The sequence below is a fragment of the Lutra lutra genome, chromosome 5 (genome assembly GCF_902655055.1).
Source record: "Lutra lutra chromosome 5, mLutLut1.2, whole genome shotgun sequence".
Taxonomy (NCBI): Eukaryota; Metazoa; Chordata; class Mammalia; order Carnivora; family Mustelidae; genus Lutra; species Lutra lutra.
In genome coordinates this window covers 156,574,700-156,594,331 of record NC_062282.1, presented here as the reverse complement: position 1 = coordinate 156,594,331, position 19,632 = coordinate 156,574,700, and the positions used below count along the sequence as shown (strand labels likewise).

Sequence of the window (19,632 nt, the reverse complement as noted above, 5' to 3'; positions counted from 1 at the left end):
AGCTCAAAGTCAGTTCAGGGAAGTGGAAACTCAAAGAGAATAGTCAAATCTCAAAAATGGCTTCTACTCTGTATGTTGCCTTTGGATATAAGGAACAAAAAGAAATACGAAATTGGCTTAAATATCGAGGCATTTTATTGTTGGGCTTGTTGCTTCAGTGGACATGTTCTGTGCACTCCTGGCTCTGCCATCCTTCTTGTTTTGTGCTCTCTCATAGCCACAAAATGGCCTCAGCTGTTTCAGGCAACATTTCATGCCTGATGTAAACTCCTTTATTAGTAAAGGAGCAAACATTATCAAAATTCTTTTGTAGGAGCACAAACCTTTTCACCCCTGTGAAGTTCTGGTCTTCATAGGACTTACTCAATAGTTGACTCCTTAAAGAATCATTAGGAGAAGAAGATCCAATGATTGCCTTGTGTAAATTGGAATACGCTCCTGGAGTTGGAGGAAAGAGTTCACTTTTCTTGAGTCTTGTGGGGGAAAAGATGGACAATTATGCAAAACTGGAGTCCCTTTACCAAGGAAGAAGACAGACAATGGATGCTGGTCTGACCACCTAAAGGATTTGCTCCACTTCTGTGGAATTCTACCCTCATTTTAGAGTATAGTACACACTTAGACTATTGTAGTTCAGGCCTTGACATGAAATAGAAAGCAGGAAAGAAAGGATTAGTACCTGCTGGGGCAGAGAAAAAAGACCATGATTAGATAGTGGACTGGTATACTGATGAATGCTGGAAGAGAAGGGCAGTCCAGTTGTCCCTACCATCCTATATTGAGGTGACCAAAATTCCACCAACTTGATACATGGGTTAGCTAACATTATCTCTTTGTTTTTCTTTTTATATTACAAAATTATAAGGGCACCTGGGTGGCTTAGTTGGTTAAACATTTGCCTTTGGCTCAGGTCATGATCTCAGGGTCTTGGGGTTCAACCCCTTGTAGTCTCCCTCTGTACACTCTATCTCCCAAATAAATAAATGAATAAATAAATAAATAAAATATTTAAAAATAAATTACAAAGTTATATATGCTTGTTGGAAAAAAAACAATTAATAAGGAAATGTACAAAATAATAGCATTTTCTACTTTCTTTGAAGATTATTTATTTGAAAGAGAAAGTAAGAGAGCATGAGCAGAGGGAGAGGGGCAGAGGAAAAGGGGCAGAAGCCCTGAGGCAAAGCAGGACTTGATCCGAGAATCCTGGGATCATGACCTGAGCTGAAGGCAGACACTTAACCAGCTGAGCCACCCAGGCACCCTGCATTCCTTATAAGTGTAGAAAATAAATATCCTCAGAAGCTTTGACTTCATATTTGCAGTTTCAAATATAGTTCTTCCAGATTTGTCTACATGTATACTAGAAAATGCATATAAATATATTTAAAAAAATAAGTAATATCATGTATACCTTCAACAAATTGCATAGTGTCTCATAAAATATTCTGCAGGAGATTTTTTTAAGGTTTCAACAGAAGTTAAACTCCAGGAATCCCATCCAGGTAATGAAAAGAGTCATACAAGGGCTGACAAATAAAACTCTGCAGCTGATGCACATGTCCTATTTTGTGGTCTCCCAGCATATGGTTATGGAGTCCTGAAAATGGCACTAATGCAGTTAGTACTTAACAGTTCATTTTAATTAACTTAAATCTGAGACAACCAACATCACATAAATACACTCGTAAGAGAATATCCATTTATTTATTTATTTATATTTATTTGTTTATTTCATTTTTTCAGTGTTTCAAGATTCACTGTTTATGTACCACACCCAGTGTTCCATGCACTACATGCCCTCTTTAATACCCACAAATGGGCTCACCCATCCCCCCACCCCTCTCCCTTCCAAAATCCTGTTTGTTTCTCAGAGTCCGCAGTCTCTCATGGTTCCTCTCCCCCTCCGATTTCCCCCAATTCACTTTTCCTTTCCTTCTCCAAATTTCCTCCATGTTATTCTTTATATTCCAAAAGTAAGTGAAACCATATGATAATTGACTTTCTCTGTTTGACTTATTTCACTCAGCATAATCTTCTCCAGTCCCATCCATGTTGATATAAAAGTTGGGTATTCATCCCTTCTGATGGCTGAGTAATATTCAATTGTATATATGAACCACAACTTCTTTATCCATTCATCTCTTGAAGATCTTGGCTCCTGGCATCTTGGCTCTTTCCACAGTTTGTCGGTTGTGACCATTGCTGCTATAAACATTGGGGTACATATGACCCTTCTTTTCACTACATCTGTATCTTTGGAGTAAATACACAATAGTGCAATTACAGAGTCATAGGGTAGCTCTATTTTTAATTTCCATAAGAGAATATTCTGAAAAACTATATGCTAACAAATGGGACAATTTGGAAGAAATGAATAAATTCCTAGAAACATAAACTATTGAAGCTGAAACAAGAAGAAGAAAAAAATAACCAACAACAGAAAAGACAAATAACCAGCAAAGAAATGGAATCAGTAATTAAAAACCTCCCAAGAAACAAAACTCCAGGACCAGATGGATTCACAGGGGAATTCTACCAAGCATTTAAAGAAAAATTAATACCTATTCTCAAATTATTCCAAAAAATAGAAAAGGAAAGAAAACTTCCAAATACATTCTATGAGACCAGCATTACCCTGATATCTAAAACAAAGTCTCCATTAATAAAACAGAAGTACAAGCTAATATCCCTGATGAACATGTATACAAAAATTTCTTTTTTTTAATCATTTTTTAAAATTTATTTTCAGCATAACAGTATTCATTGTTTTTGTATCACACCCAGTGCTCCATGTAGTCCGTGCCCTCTCTAATACTCACCACCTGGTTCCCCCAACCTCCCACCCCCCCACCTCTTCAAACCCTTCAGATTATTTTTCAGAGTCCATAGTCTCTCATGGTTCACCTCCCCTTCCAATTTCATCCAACTGCCTTCTCCTAACTCCCCATGTCCTCCATGCTATTTGCTATGCTCCACAAATAAGTGAAACCATATGATAATTGACTCTCTCTGCTTGACTTATTTCAGTCAGCATAATCTCTTCCAGTCCCGTCCATGTGGTTGCAAAAATTTCTAATAAAACATTAGCAAATTGAATCCAATGGTACATTAAAAGTATCATTCACCATGATACAGTGGAATTTATTCCTGGGCTGCAACGATGATTTCTTATCACAAATCAATCAATGTGATACACCAAAGCAATAAGAGAAAGGATAAGGACTAAAACATCTATTCATGATAAAAACCCTCAAAAAAGTTTAGAGGGAATTTACCTCAACATAGTAAAAGCCATATATGAAAAACCCACAGCTAATATCATCTTCAATGGAGAAAAACAGAGAGCTTCTCCCTTGAGGTCAGGAACATAACAGGGATGACCATTCTCACCACTATTGTTCAACATAGTTCTAGAAGTCCTAGCCTCAGCAATCAGACAAGAAAAAGAAATAAAAGGCATCCAAATTGGCAAAGAAGTCAAACTCTCATTCTTCAAATATGACATGATATTCTATGTAGAAAACCTAGAAGACTCCAGCAAAGAACAGTTAGAACTGATACACAAATTCAGTAAAGTCACAGAATACAAAATCAGTGTAAAAGAATGTGTTGCATTTCTACACACCAATAATGAAGTAGCAGAACAAGAAATCTAGGAATCAATCCCATTTGCATTTATACCGAAAGCAATAACATATCTTAGAATAAACCTGACCAAAGAGGTAAAATATCTGTAGTCCAAAAACTATGAAACACTTATGAAAGAATTGAAGGTAAAACAAAGAAATGGGAAAATACTCAATGCTTATGGATCAGAAGAAGAAAAATTGTTAAAATGTCTATACTACCCAAAGCAATCTACACATTCAATGCAATCTCTATCAACATACCACCAATTTTTGGTCAGAGCTAGAAAAAAACAATCCTAAAATTAATATGGAACCAAAAAAGACCCCCAATAGCCAAAGTAATCTTGAAAAAGAAAAGCACAGCTGGAGGTATCACAATGCCAGACTTCAAGCTATATTACAAAGCTGTGATCAAGAAGACATCATGTTATTGGCACAAAAACAGACACATAGATCAATGGAACAGAATAGATAACCCAGAAACATACCCTCATCTCTATAGTCAAATAAACTTCGACAAATCAGGAAAGAATATCCAATGGAAAAAAAGAGAGTCTCTTCAATAAATGGTGCTGGGAAAGCTGGACAGTCACATGCAGAAGAATGAAACTGGACTATTCTCTTACACCATATGCAAAAATAGACTAAAAATGGATGAAAGACCGAAATGTGAGACAGGAATCCATCAAAATCCTAGAGGAGAACACAGGCAGCAATCTCTTCAACCTCAGGTGCAGGCAACTTCTTACTAGATATGTCTCCACAAAGCAAACTGAACTATTGAGAATTCATCAATATAAAAATTTCCACACAGGGGAATAAATAGTCCACAAAACTAAAAGGCAACCTATGGAATGGGAGAGGATATTTGCAAATGACATAACAGATAACGGGGAGGTATCCAAAACCTATAAAGAGCTTATCAAACTCAATACCCAAACCACAAATAATCTAATTAAAACTTGGGCAGAAAACATGAATAGGCATTTCTCCAAAGAAGACATACAGATGGCCAACAGACACATGAAAACATGCTCAACATCACTCAGCAACAGAGAAATACAGATCAAAACCCTAATTCGATACCACCTCACACCAGTCTGAATGGCTAAAATTAACAACTCAGGAAGCAACAGATGTTGCAAGGATGTAGAGAAAGGGGAATCCTCTTACACTGTTGGTGGGAATGCAAAGTGGTGCAGCTATTCTAGAGAACAGTATTGCAGTTCCTCAGAAAGTTAAAAATAGAGTTACCCTATGACCCAGCAATTACAATACTGGGTATTTATCCAAAGGTTACAGAAGTACTGATTCAAAGGGCCACCTGCATCCCAATGTTTACAGCAGCAATGTCCACAGTAGTCAAACTATGGAAAGAGCCCAGAAGTCCATGGACAGATGAACAGATAAAGATGTGGTTCAGGGGGTAACTGGGTGGCTCAGTCTTTTAAGTGTCAGCCTTTGGCTCAGGTCATGATCCTGGGGTCCTGGGATATATAACCTTGCATCAGGCTCCCCTCCCAGTGGGGAACCTGCTTCTCCCTCTCCACCCTGCTCGTCCTCTTTCTCACTATCTCTCTCTCTCTCAAATAGATAAACAAAATCTTAAAAAAAAAAAAAAAGAAAATGATGTGGTTCATATACATAATGGAACACTACTTGGCTATCAAAAGGAATGACATTTTGTCATTTGCAATGATGTGGATGGAACTAGAGAGTATTATGCTAAGTGAAATAAGTCAGAGAAAGACAAATACCATATGACTTCACTCATATGTTGAATTGTAGAATCACTATGTTGTACACCTGAAACTAATATTTCACTATATGTTAGCTAACTAAAATTTAAATAAAAGCTTAAAACTAAAAAAAAAAAAACCTTAGAAAAGTGGGGAAAAATAAAGTTGAATCGCAGTAAACACAGGTAGCTAAATGGCTCCTGTACTGATCAGTGGAGGGCTGACAGACAGAAAGTAATAGCCATCCTGTAGACTGAGAGAATTTCTCTTCCAGGAAACCAGTGTACTTCTTGCAACCCATGTGGGAGAAGTGAAACTGTCTCCCCTGCCCACCCAGAGGGGATGATTGATTGTGGCATGGTGTTCCCAGGGTAGGTGGAGGGAGCAGGGAGCAGGGTGAGGATTTGGGGTGTCCCGCTCTGTTATTATTGCTTAGGGTTTTCCAATATGATCCTGACTTTCAATATTTGTGTCTTTGTCCTCAGGTCTGGTGTGTGAATTTTTGGATCAGAAAAATCTGTGTGGCATTTCCTGGCTCTGCTCCCATCTGCTGAACAAGGGCTTGTCCTGGTCTTATGGACTACGATGTAGGGAGGGCAAAGCATATCTGTACTGGCCATATTTCTTTTCCCCTCATATTTGGTAGGCTGCTGTCTCTGTGGCTTACATTAGTCACTGGTTTCTCAGAGTGGGTTTATTTTTGTTTTCTTTTAGCTTCCTGTAGTTCATTCAGTGAGAAAGAATTTGTGGCCACTTTGGGTTTTCCTTACAGTGTGAGCTTCGAGTGTTAAATAGGCTTTTTCTTCAGTTCACTGTTTAAAATTGTGGTTCTCCACTCTGTTTTTCAAGGAGGTATGAATACAAACAAAGAAGAAATTATGTTTTACTTTTGTGACTGGCCATCCTTGCTTATTATTCATGTTGACTTTTCTATTCCCGCATTTGAAAGGGACATGGACCAGCCAATAGGGATAGAAGGAAATGAGGTTAAGCATTATGAAGGCTGGAGATCATGTCTTTTCTTCCTCAGATTCCCAATGACTAATGTCCCTAAGTAATTGCAACTAGTCAAACTGCCCCGATTTTCAAATGATTTCTTTAATTTCACTAGTTCCTTACAAACCTGTTACATGGCTTAAACAAGTACAACACAACTGTTTCTGGCAAGGGAGCAGAGGGACTGGAGTCCTCATGCATGGCTGGTGGTGGAACCACTTTGGAAGATAGTTTGACAGCTCCTTAGCATTTAAACACAGTCTTCTCACACAATCCAGCCATTCCACTCCTAGATATCTACTCAAGGGAAATTAAAGCATACACAAAAATCTGCATGTGAGTATTTATAGTGGCTTTATTAACATTTGCCAAAAATGAGACACAACCCACATGTGCTTGTGTGGAAAATAGACAAACACACTGTGGTTTGTGCACACCATGGAATCCATCCTAGCAGCAAAGGGGGATGGAGATGCAGCAGCAGGAATGAGGTTCATGGGCATCACAAGGAATGGAAGAACCTGGCCACAAAAGGCTACATGCCATTGGATTCTGTGTCTGTGACACTCTGGAAACCAGGTCCCCATGGATGCCTGGGTCTGTGGGTGGAAGAGGGAGGAGAAGAGGTTGGGGGATGTTGGAAGTGGGTTTTGTTTGTTTGTTTTTGTTTTTGTTTTTGTTTTGTTTTGTTTTATTTTTTGCTTTCATCTGTAAAAGGCAATTATTCTGAGAATCTAAAATCTGGATAAAGAATGTTGAATTTTTTAGAAAAAAGCCTACACAGAATTTTGTAGTTTCTTCCTAATACATTAGCAAATGTAATAATAAGGAGGAAAGAAATACTTTTAAAACAGTATTGCTCCAATTTGTCTCCAATAGGATTTAAAATATTTCAATTCTATTGAGGTAAAAGCTCAATTTTTTTTTCAGTGTTCCAAGAATCATTGTTTATGCACCACACCCAGTGCTCTATGCAATATGTGCCCCCCTTAATACCAAACACCAGGCTCACCCAATCCCATGTGCCCCTCCCCTCCAAAACCCTTAGTTTGTTACTCAGAGTCCACAGTCTCTCATGGTTTGTCTCCCCCTACGATTTCCCCCAGCTCTCTTCTCTCCTTCAACCAGTGTCCTCCATGTTATTCCTTATGCTCCACAGGCAAGTGAAACCATATGATAATTGACTTTCTCTGTTTGACTTATTTCACTCAGCATAATCTCTTCCAGTCTCGTCCATATTGATACAAAAGTTGGCTATTCATCCTTTCTGAGGGAGGCAAAATACTCCATAGTGTATATGGACCACCTCTTCCTTATCCATTCGTCCATTGAAGGGCATTCGTCCATTGAAGGGCAAACTGTTCTTTCCACAGTTTGGCGACCATGGCCATTGCTGCTATGAATATTGGGTACAGATGGCCCTTCTTTTCACTACATCTGTATCTTTGGGGTAAATACCCAGTAGTGCAATTGCAGGGTCATAGGGAAGCTCTATTTTTAATTTCTTGAGGAATCTCCACACTGTTCTCCAAAGTGGCTGCACCAACTTGCATTTGCACCAACTGTGGAACAGGGTTCCCCTTTCTCCACAACCCCTCCAACACACGTTGTTTCCAGTCTTGCTAATTTTGGCCATTCTAACTGGTGTAAGTTGGTATCTTAATATGGTTTTGTTTTGAATCTCCCTGACGGCTAATGACGATGAACATTTTTTCATGTGTCTTACCCATTTGTATGTCTTCATTGGAGAAGTGTCTGTTCATTTCTTCTGCCCATTTTTAAATGTAATTATCTGTTTTGTGTGTGTTGAGTTTAAGGAAACCAATGAGAATGAGGACACATCGGTCCAAAATCATGGGATACAGCAAAAGCAGTCCTAAAGGGGAAATACATAGACATCCAAGCCTCACTCAAAATATTGAAAAATCCAGATTACAACAGCTCTCTCTACACCTTAGAGAACTGAAAAATCAACTACCAATTAAGCCAACCCCATGCACAAGAAAGAAAATAAGATTAGAGCAGAGATCAAAGAGATAGAAACCAGAGATACAGTAGAACACATCAACAAAACTAGAAGCTGGTTTTTTGAAAGAATCAATAAGATTGATAAACCACTGGTCAAACTAATCCAAAAGGAAAAAGGGAGGACCCAAATTCATAAGATTATGAATGAAAGGGGAGAGATCATGACTAACATCAAGGAAATAGAAACAATCATCAGACATTATTATCAATAGTTATATGCCAGTAAGTTAAGCAACCTAGAAGAAATGGATGCATTTCTGGAAAGTTATAAGCCTCCAAGACTGAGACAGGAAGAAACCGACAATCTGAATAGACCAGTGATCAAAAACCTCCCAAAAAACAAGAGCCCAGGACCTGACGGATTCCCTGGGGAATTCTACCAAGCATTCAAAGAAGAAATAATACCTATTCTCCTGAAGCTGTTTCAAAAAATAGAAACAGAAGGAAAAGCTTCTAGACCTTTTTTATGAAGCCAGCATTACACTGATCCCCAAATCAGGCAAAGACCCCATCAAAAAGGAGAATTTTAGACCAATATCCCTGATGAATATGGATGCCAAGATTCTCAACAAGATCCTAGCAAATAGGATCCAACAGCACCTTAGAAAGATTGAAGATTTCCTTTAGATCTACTCTGAAGAAGTGGTGTCTATTAACTGATTAATTTATTTCTTACTCATATGAGTAATGCCTGGTTATGGCAACAGAATAAAATTCAAATAGTACAGAAAGATAGAAAACAAAGAGGAAAGGCTGTCTCTTCCTAAAAAAATAAATAAATAAATAACTTCCATGCTTTCTGGTTCAGCGTGATTTTCTGTGTCTCTGTCCTGACCATCTGAAGTGCTTGCTACTCCTTGGACCGGTAGAGCTTGGCATTCAGGTCTGTTCTTTTGCCCTTTCCATGGTCGGAGTAGGTATCTCTATTTCTTCTCTCAGGACATTCTGCACACAATTGTATAACAATGGTAGTAGCAGGACTTAATCACTGACTCCAGCTTCACTGAATTAGGTTGTACTCATTTAGTCATTTGTTCAATCCCTAGGACAACTCTCTGCCTTCAGTGCCATCGGCACAGAGACAAAACCATTTTCCAGCACCCCTCCTCTGGACATGGAGTCATGTCCCTCTCACTCAAGGGCTCTGCACTGGCTTGGGGAGCTGAGCACCTGTCCTCCACCATGCTCTATGAAACACATGACACTGGCACACTCTGGTCCTGCAGCCACCATGAGTGCTGGGAAACATGGTCTGGGTGCTTCTCTGACCTCCAGATCTTCCTGGGCCCAGCAAGGTGCTTTTCAGGCTTGCAGTCATGCCTGGCACACACCAGGTGCTCTTTAAGTGTTTGTAGAACAAGTCAGTCAGTGAGTCAGGGAGCAGAGTTTGTGTCTGTCCAAAGGAATTGGAATCAGGGTCTCGGAGAGATGTCTACACTCTCAGGTCCATTATAGCATTACTCACAATAGTTAGATATGGAAACAAGCTAAGTGTCCATAAACGGAACAATGGGTGAAGGTTTTATATATATATATGTATGTATGTGTATATATATATATACATATATATATATGTATATATATATATACACATACATACATATATATATATCACACAGCATGGATATTATTCAGCCATGAAAGAAAAGGAAATGCTGGTGTTTGCAACAACATGGATAGACCTTGAGGGCATTATGCAAGGTGACAGTCATACAGAGAAAGACAAATACTGTATGATGTCATGTATATGTGGAATGTGAATTAGTCAAAATTATAGAAACAGAGAGTGGAATGGTAGTGGCCATGGGCTGGGGAAGGGAGGACTGGGGAAGTATCGGTCAGGGTAACCAAGTTTCTGTGATGCAAGATGACCGAGTCCTGGAGATCTGCTGTGCAGCACAGTGCCCATAACTGATCATCCTGTGCTGTGCACTAAATATTTACTAAAAGGTAGATCTTGTATTAAGTGTTCTTACCATACACAGAAAAAAGTAATCATAAAATAACAATAATAATACAAGGGTGTTAGGAAACTTTGGGAGGAGATAAATGTGGTCTGGTGGAGGTGATGTTTTCACAAGTGTATTCTCACTTCAGTAAGGTGGTTACAGACAGTGACAGGTGATGGGGAGAGCCTACTGCCTGCCAACAGCCTCCATCTGATGGCTTGATGGCTGGTCAGGCTTTTGATCCTATACTTGCCAGCCCTGGCAGAATCCTCCATCCCACTCTGTTCTCTGCCATCAGAACCCTCCCATGGCCGCTGTGAGACCCAGAGGGAACATCCCTACCCCAAATGGCCACTGAGGACAGTGCAGACATCTCTGACTATAGCCAGAGGTAAGAACACTATTCATTTGGTTTGGAAAATCCAGCTGTATGAGTAACTGTTAGTCTCTGGCTTTGTCTGTGATGCAAGCTTGTTCACTCCATGCTGAAGCCACATCCTTCCTGCTCCTGCTGGTCTGTGACCATTATAAACGCATCAAGTTTCCTCTTGGGCTGTTTCTGAGGCTGTCGTCTGGGTGAGTCCAGCTCTGTGGAGCTGCATGGCTGGAAAGGTCGGGGGAGAAATGAGGAGGGGATGTTGAGGGCCAGAGTTGTCTTGGTTAATACACTAAGGATTTCTTCTGACAGCTTCCAAGTCTGCCCTTCAACAATGATTCTGGAAATTCCTTTTATGTTTCTCATTATTGTGCATGTATGCAAGTGTGTGTGTGGGGGGGGGCAGGGGGTGAGGGAAGGAGTGTACAGCTTACACCCACAACTGCAGCAGATTTGCCAAGCATGACCCCCCCCCAAAAGAGTGGATGTGTATGAGGAAATAAATGTTCTGGACACCAAGGGACACAGGAGGTAAAAGTCAGGATAGGGTGCATGAGACTTAGGGATAGGGGTCACAGAGGAGAGGTAGAGTCCTGGTGTCAGTGGGAAGACTGATGGAGGGGGACCTGGGAAGGTCTGTAAAACTGATGGGTCTATCTGGACATGCCCCACCTCCCTTTCAAATGCATAAGGAATGGACTTGGTGGTTGTGTGGAGCCAAAAATGAGAGGCAAGATGAAGGTACAAGGAGAGGTGAGCATGCTTCAGTTTTCTTGCACACTCACTGCGGTCACACTAAATTCCCACATGCACTGTTCCACAGCTCCATAGGCACTCTCTCTCCTGTTAACATCATTTATGGCTTTGGGTCGGTGTGCTTTCCCGAATTCAGAAATATGAGGGGATTGATCCCAAACAAAGCCAAAGTATTCATTAATCCAAAATATGGGAGACATAGAACAGAGAAAGACACAGCAGCTGACCTCTGCTCTTTGTGAACCCTAAGTCTATGTAGTAAAACAGATCATGAACTCTGTAACAAGATGCTGTGTGTGATAAATGCCGGGAAAGTGTTTTTTGACTTTTAACCATCTATTTTATTTTATTTTTGATCTTGTTTGTTGGTATCTGATTAAGGAATCTAGGTAGGTGGTGGATGAAAGAGTCACACACATTTTCATGCTGTGAAAGTAGTATTTAGGGACATAAGTTCAGAAATCAGTGACCCTGATCTAAATTCTGGTTTTGAACTCCCCCCCCCTTTTTTTTTCTTTTTTTTTTTTAGATTTTATTTATTTATTTGAGAGAGAGACAGTGAGAGAGAGCATGAGCAAGGAGAAGGTCAGAGGGAGAAGCAGACTCCCCATGGAGCTGGGAGCCCGATGTGGGACTCGATCCTGGAACCCCGGGATCATGACCTGAGCCGAAGACAGTCGTCCAACCAACTGAGCCACCCAGGCGTCCCCCCCCTTTTTTTTTTTTTGAAACCGTGGGCAACTCACTTAATTTCTCCTAAGACTCGGTTCCTCTTCCATAAAGTGGGTCTAGGCCTATGTGTACCTCCTAGGGCTTTGCAAGAGTTAAGAAAACACATTAGTGCAGGGTCCTTGCCCATGAGAGGTTCTCAGTAACCATGAGCTCTAACAATGACTAAGATTGTGAATGTTGCCAGGAGACCTCAAGGAGGTGTCATGTGTTTATCATTCCCCCTATGCACCCCAAGTGTCATCTCATTTGTTTCTATCTATCAGTAGATGGATGGAAGTGCAGTCGAAGACCATCCCCTTCTCTGTGCATGTCTGTCTTCTCCTTTCTCTGTCTAGCCACGTGTTGCTCTATTACAATTATACTTACTCACTTCCTGGGTCAAAACAGAAACAGGGAACCAGAGCCTTTCAGTGGAAGGAACAGAAAAGGCATATTTTCCATTCTGTCATTTTATAGATGAAGAAACAGAAGCTGAGGAAGAGTTTGTCCTAGAACACAGCCCAGGAAACAGTAAGAACAAAGTTCTCCCCGTATGTTGAGGGGACATTGTGAAGCGGTTTGGGCATATAGTACTGTAAACATGATTGCGTTTGTAGGTTTAACTACTGTTTCTCTCCATAGGGACACCATTTTTCCATGGCTCAGGACACACCCCTGAGTCAAGACAACAGGAAAACGTTGTGGTGGGTATTTGGGTCACTTTTCAAAACTAAAGATGGCATCTCATTAAAGTTCAGTTTTATATATATATATATTTTTTTTTTTTCCTTTGTATTGTGGGTTTTTCATGGTTTAGTTCTCTCTAAAGAGGATAGACTTTTTAGAAGACTCTCCTTGCATGTGCACTGTTTTCACCATCTAGCTTTCTGGTGTGGATCTCTACACAAGGACCCTGAGAAAAGCCACAGATGAACATGGCTAGTGTCCGTTGCAAGCTGGCCCGTTACCTGGAGGATCTGGAGGATGCAGACTTTAAGAAGTTCAAGATGCACTTACAAGACTATCCTTCTCAGAAGGGGTGCCGACCACTCCCTCGGAGTCAGACAGAGAAAGCTGACCACATGGATCTGGCCACTCTGATGATTGACTTCAATGGTGAGGAGAAGGCATGGGCCATGGCAGTGTGGATTTTTGCTGCAATCAACAGGAGAGACCTTTATGAGAAAGCTAAGAGGGATGCACCAGAGTGCGGTGAGTGGATGGAAGACAGCATATTTTTTAAATCGTAATAAAATACATATAACATAAAATTACCTTTTTAAGCCATTTCTAAGCATACGTTTCAGCAGTGTTAAGCACATTCATGTTGTGCAATCAATCTCTACAACTTTTCTTCATCTTGCAACACCCTGTGCCCATTAAACAACAATTCCCCTTCTCCCCTCCCCTCAGACCCTGGAACCACCACCTTCTGTCTCTATGAATTTAACTACTCTTGGTACTTCTTATAAACTGCATGATAAAGAATTTGTCTGTTTGTGTCTGGCTTACTTTATGTAGTATAAAGTCCTTGAGCCTCTTCCATGTTGTCACATATGACTGATTTCCGTCCTTTTTAACGTAGAATATATCCTGTGGTATGGTTATACCACATTTTGTTCATTTATTTATCCATCAGTGGACATTCAGATTGCTTCTAGTTTATTGTGAATAATGATGCTAGGAACATGAGGGTACAAACCTCTTTGAGACCTTGCTTTCAGTTCTTTTGATTATGTTCAGAAGTAGAATTATTATATTATATAGTGATTCTAGGTTTCATTTTTGAGGAACCATCATAATGTTGCATAATTTTGCACTTCCATCAACAGTGTACAAGAGCTTAATTTTTTCATCATCCCTACCAATGCTTATTTTATTTTATTTTTGTTTTGATACTAGTTATTCTAATGGGTGTGAGGTGATATCTCATTGTGGTTTTGGTTTGCATTTCCCTACTGACTACTGATACTGAATGACTTTTCATGTGCTTGTTCACCATTTGTTATCTTTGGAGAAATGTCTATTCAACTTTTCCCCATATTTTAATCGGGTTATTTGTTTTTTTTTGTTGTTGTGACTTATAAGGGTTCTTATATATCCTGGATACTAACACTATCAGATATATCATTTGCAAATATTTTTTTTCCCATCCATGGATTGCCGTTTCATCTGTTGATGGTATCTTTTGATGCAATGAAGTTAGTATGTTTGTTTTTCGATAATTCCTTTTATCATCTTGGCTTTATCCTCTGTTTTCTTCTCATGATAGTGCTATGAGAAGTTGGAGGAAAACAGTTTTCTTTTTTCTAGTTTCTTTAAAAATGAAACTAGAATGAAATGAAATGAAATTTTCTTTAAAAATGAAAGTCAGGGCTCATCTACCCCTAGGACTGTGGAGATGCTGGGGGTGAAGTTTTTATTCTTTCAGCTTGGTGTTCAGATCACGGGAAGAGCACAAGCAAGGGCTCAGAGGAATCTAGAAAATCATAGGATGGTGACATTGAACTAGTGGAAAAGAGGAATAAAAATGAATCAGCAGATTAGGAGAAGCATGGTGAGTGGAGCAGCAATATGGGTGAAATGAGGGAGAGACACATGACATGGAGGCATGAGGCAGGGGTGTACAGTAGGAGGATGTTATAAACAAATTGCATATAATAACACAATTATGATTGTGTCAGTGCTTATATGCTCGCTAACCAAATTTAAGTTACAGAAGTGAGTTTACCAAGCCATTTTTATGGATTTTCATCATTCCTCATAAAAACACCACAAAACTGGCATTTTGCCCTTTTTTTTTTTTTTTTTTTGGTAGTCTGTACTGCTCATGTAGGGCTTGAACTCACAACACTCTAGATCAAGAGTTTCATGGCCTACGAACTACGCCAGCCAGGCACCTTCAGGCTGCACTTTTGAAAGAACTTTCGGGGCGCCTGGGTGGCTCAGTGGGTTAAGCCGCTGCCTTCGGCTCGGTCATGATCTCGGAGTCCTGGGATCGAGCCCCACATCGGGCCTCTCTGCTCAGCAGGGAGCCTGCTTCCGCCTCTCTCTCTGCCTGCCTCTCTGCCTGCTTGTGATCTCTCTGTCAAATAAAGAAATAAAATCTTTAAAAAAAAAAAAAGAAAGAACTTTCAATTCCTTACTAAACGAAGTACACCAGTCACGAAAAGACAAATGCAGTATGATTCTGTTTGTAATAGGTACTAGAGTAGATAATTTATAGACAAGAAGTGGTTGCCAGGGGCTGCTGAGTAGGACTGGGGAATTTCTAATGGCTATAGAATTTTAGGTTTGCAAATAAAGATCAATTCTGGGGCTCAACCAGCCACGTAAAGTGAGCCTGAAAGAGGTTTTGGTTGTTTGTGGCTCTCTCTCAGTCAGAGCCAAGGCCTGGGCTCAATGCTGGGTGTGTCTTTGGCTGGAGTCTGGCTCTTTTTTTTTTTTTTTTTTTAAGATTTTATTTATTTGACACAGAGAGAGAGATTGCAAGTAGGCAGAGAGGCAGACAGAGAGAGAGAGGAAAGCAGGCTCCCCACTGAGCAGAGAGCCCGATGCGGGGCTCGATCCCAGGACCCGAGATCATGATCTGAGCCGAAGGCAGAGGCTTAACCCACCGAGCCACCCAGGCGCCCCTGGAGTCTGGCTCTTAACCACTAGGCTATTTTGGCTTCTGTAACTGGGCTATGAGATGGAAGAATTATACCTAGTAAGAGTTTGTTTGTCTTTGCTGGGGAGGACCAGCTTATAGGGTAAGGCTTTAGATAAGAATTAAGTCATGATTTTGGCTTGAGTTAATGTTTATATTTTGTTTTGTAATTGGGGTCACCAATAGCTTTTGCATTCAGACTGAGTAAACGCCTACCAGGAATCCTTTACGTTGATATTGGGTTCATCTCCCAAATATTTCCCCTGGTGCTTAGCACTCATTCTTTTGTACATCAGTTTCTCCAGTGAAGTGCCTCCTCTTTAGGATGTGTAATTTAGTGACTGTATAGATCTATGATTCTTAACTGTAGATGCATGTTGGAGCTTTCAAAATATAATGGTGCATGTGCACCCAAAACAAATGTTTATAGCAGCAATGTCCACAATAGCCAAACTATGGAAAGAACCTAGATGTCCATCAACAGATGAATTGATAAAGAAGTGGTGGTATATATATATATATATATATATATATATATATATATATATACATACATACATACATACAATGGAATACTATGCAGCCATCAAAAGAAATGAAATCTTACCATTTACAACGACATGGATGGAACTAGAGGTTATTATGCTTAGTGAAATAAATCAATCGGAGAAAGACAACCATATGATCTCCCTGATATGAGGAAGTGGAGATGCAACATGGGGGTTTGGGGGGCAGGAAAAGAATAAAAGAAACAAGATGGGATTGGGAGGGAGACAAACCATAAGTGACTCTTAATCTCACAAAACAAACTGAGGGTTGCTGGGGGGAGGGAGGTCGGGAGAGGGTGGTGGGTTTTGGACATTGGGGAGGGTATGTGCTATGGTGAGTACTGTGAAGTGTGTAAACCTGGTGATTCACAGACCTGTACCCCTGGGGATAAAAATATATTATATGTTTATAAAAAATAAAATTAATAAAAAAGAAAAAAAATTAAAAAAAATAAAATGCACACACACACAAAAAATACATTATATGTTATAAAAAAATATAATGGTGTTGGTCACCACCGTGGTTAGACTGAAAAATATTTACTGGGGGTGGAGCTTTCTTAAAGTTTCCTAGGTGAATTTCAAGTCAGTAGGGATTATGAACCACTGAGTTAAACAAACCAGCTTGACAATTCTGTCCTGAAGACCCAGAATGTGTGTATGATTAATCCAGGCATTTGGGGGCAGGGGAGGAGGAGAATCCTGCTGGCCCATAGCCATTTTGGGGATATTTAGATATTTAGTGTGGGGATGGTCTCAAAACCAAGGTACCAAGGGAAGTTTGCCAAAAACAAAGGATAGGAGAAACCTTGCCTGTCTCATGTGTTTGCTGATTCATTTCTGAGCCTGGGAGAGATCCTGAGACTGGATACTGTGAGGACACAATGCTAACTGGGTAAGTGATAGTGACATCCATTTTTTGAAATTAGGAGTGCACAAATGTCACAAACTGGATGTCCAACTGCACACCTGTCATCTGCAGCTCAAAGCTATGTTTTTGTTTGCAAGATGTCTGGGATAGGTGACTTTGAGCTGTGCCAGGTGTTGAGTACTGGGTCTCAATTACATCACCTTATTCAGGAGTCCTGATTTTTAACTTTGTATTTCTTTTTCTTTCTTTCTTTCTTTTTTTTCTTCCAGATAATGTACATGTGGTATGCCGGGAAGAAAGCCTTGAAGAAGAGTGGATGGGTTTATTGGGGTACCTAACCAGAATCTCTATTTGTAAAAAAAGGAAAGGTAAGCAATGAGGGTAGTGCTTCCTATTGCATCTGGAAATCCAGTTTTGGAAGCTGAGAAGCTTGATCATTTCTAAATGTTCCTTCTCCTGGTGAGCAAAGGTCCATTTCAGGAAGTCCACTAGAGCTGAAAAACAGATCAGTGTTCACAAGGCTCCTTGTAGTCCCAGACCAAGTGGAGGTGATTGAGTGTCTCAGGTTCTAAAAGGTATGGGCTGCAGACTACCTAAAGGAATAAAACTGAATAAGAAGGATTTTCTGGCAAGTGACAATGCCTATGGCACTTTGCTGTTCTCCTGCTCAACTGTGTATAGGAAGATTTTGAGAACCTAGATTTTCTGGGCCTGTCCATACCCACACAGTGAAGAGAATCTGCATCTCCCTTTCCTTAGCTCTGGTCATCACTCCCTCTGGACATAGATCTTTGTTGATAGCTCATGTATGCTTGGACTTCTCCCAAATTCTACATTCTGTCTTTACCCCAGATTACTGTAAGAAGTACAAAAAACACGTGAGGAGCAGATTCCAGTGTATTAAAGACAGGAATGCCCGTCTAGGTGAGAGTGTGAACCTCAACAAACGCTACACCAGGCTGCGTCTTGTCAAAGAACACCAGAGCCAGCAGGAGAGGGAGCATGAGCTCCTGGCCATTGGCAGGACTTCAGCCAGGACACTGGACAGCCCTGTGAGTTCCCTGAATATGGAATTGCTGTTTGAGCCTGATGACCAACACTCAGAGCCTGTTCATACGGTGGTATTCCAGGGAGCGGCAGGCATTGGGAAAACAATACTTGCCAGGAAGATAATGTTGGATTGGGCATCAGAAAAGATTTACCAGGACAGGTTTGACTATTTGTTTTATATCCACTGTCGGGAGGTAAGCCTCGGGACACGGAGGAGCCTGGGGGACTTGATCGTCAGCTGCTGCCCTGACCCAAACCCTCCCATATATAAGATTGTGAGCAAGCCTTCCAGGATTCTCTTCCTCATGGATGGCTTCGATGAGCTTCAGGGTGCCTTTGATGAGCACACAGAGACTCTATGCACAAACTGGCAGAAGGTGGAGCGGGGAGACATTCTCCTGAGCAGCCTCATCAGAAAGAGGCTTCTTCCTGAGGCCTCTTTACTCATCACCACAAGACCTGTGGCTCTGGAGAAACTGCAGCATTTGTTGGACCGTCCCCGTCATGTGGAGATCCTGGGTTTCTCAGAGGCCAAAAGAAAGGAATATTTCTTTAAGTATTTTTCAGATGAGCAACAAGCCACAGAGGCCTTCAGGCTGATTCAGGAGAATGAGATCCTCTTCACCATGTGCTTTATCCCCTTGGTCTGCTGGATTGTATGCACTGGGGTTAAAGCAGCAGATGGATAGTGGCAAGAGTCTTGCCCAGACATCCAAGACCACCACTGCTGTGTATGTCTTCTTCCTCTCCAGTTTGTTGCAGTCTCGTGGAGAGAACCAGAAGCACCAAGTCTCTGCCAACATCTGGGGTCTCTGCTCACTGGCTGCAGATGGAATCTGGAATCAGAAAATCCTGTTTGAAGAGTGTGACCTTAGGAACCATGGCCTTCAGAGGGCCGATGTGTCTGCTTTCTTGAGGATGAACCTATTCCAAAAGAAGTGGACTGTGAGAAATTCTACAGCTTCATTCACATGACTTTCCAGGAGTTCTTTGCTGCCATGTATTACCTGCTGGAAGAGGAGGAACAGGGAAGGTTGAGGAACCTGCCATGGAGAAGTTCCAAGCTTCCCAACCGAGACGTGACTGTCCTTCTTGAAAACTACGGCAAATTTGAAAAGGGATATCTGATCTTTGTTGTCCGTTTCCTCTTTGGCCTTGTAAACCAGGAGAGAACCTCTTACTTGGAGAAAAAACTGAGTGCAAGATCTCGCAGCACATCAGGCTGGAACTGCTAAAATGGATTAAAGAGAAAGCCAAGGCCAAGAATCTTCTGATCCAGCCCAGCCAGCTGGAATTGTTTCTACTGTTTGTATGAGATGCAAGAGGA

General features: G+C 40.8%; 1 protein-coding gene across 1 annotated transcript in view; it reads left to right on the top strand.

Moving 5' to 3' along the window:
- Window positions 1–19,632, top strand: part of NLRP3 (NLR family pyrin domain containing 3) — a 97,840-nt gene that overhangs the window by 39,885 nt on the left and 38,323 nt on the right. Inside the window, 10 exon segments of the mRNA XM_047731293.1 lie at window positions 10,643–10,735; window positions 12,665–12,718; window positions 12,830–12,891; window positions 13,222–13,399; window positions 17,525–17,623; window positions 18,108–18,970; window positions 18,972–19,233; window positions 19,236–19,499; window positions 19,502–19,602; window positions 19,604–19,631. Of these exon segments, the coding sequence (XP_047587249.1) occupies window positions 10,643–10,735; window positions 12,665–12,718; window positions 12,830–12,891; window positions 13,222–13,399; window positions 17,525–17,623; window positions 18,108–18,970; window positions 18,972–19,233; window positions 19,236–19,499; window positions 19,502–19,602; window positions 19,604–19,631 (2,004 nt within the window).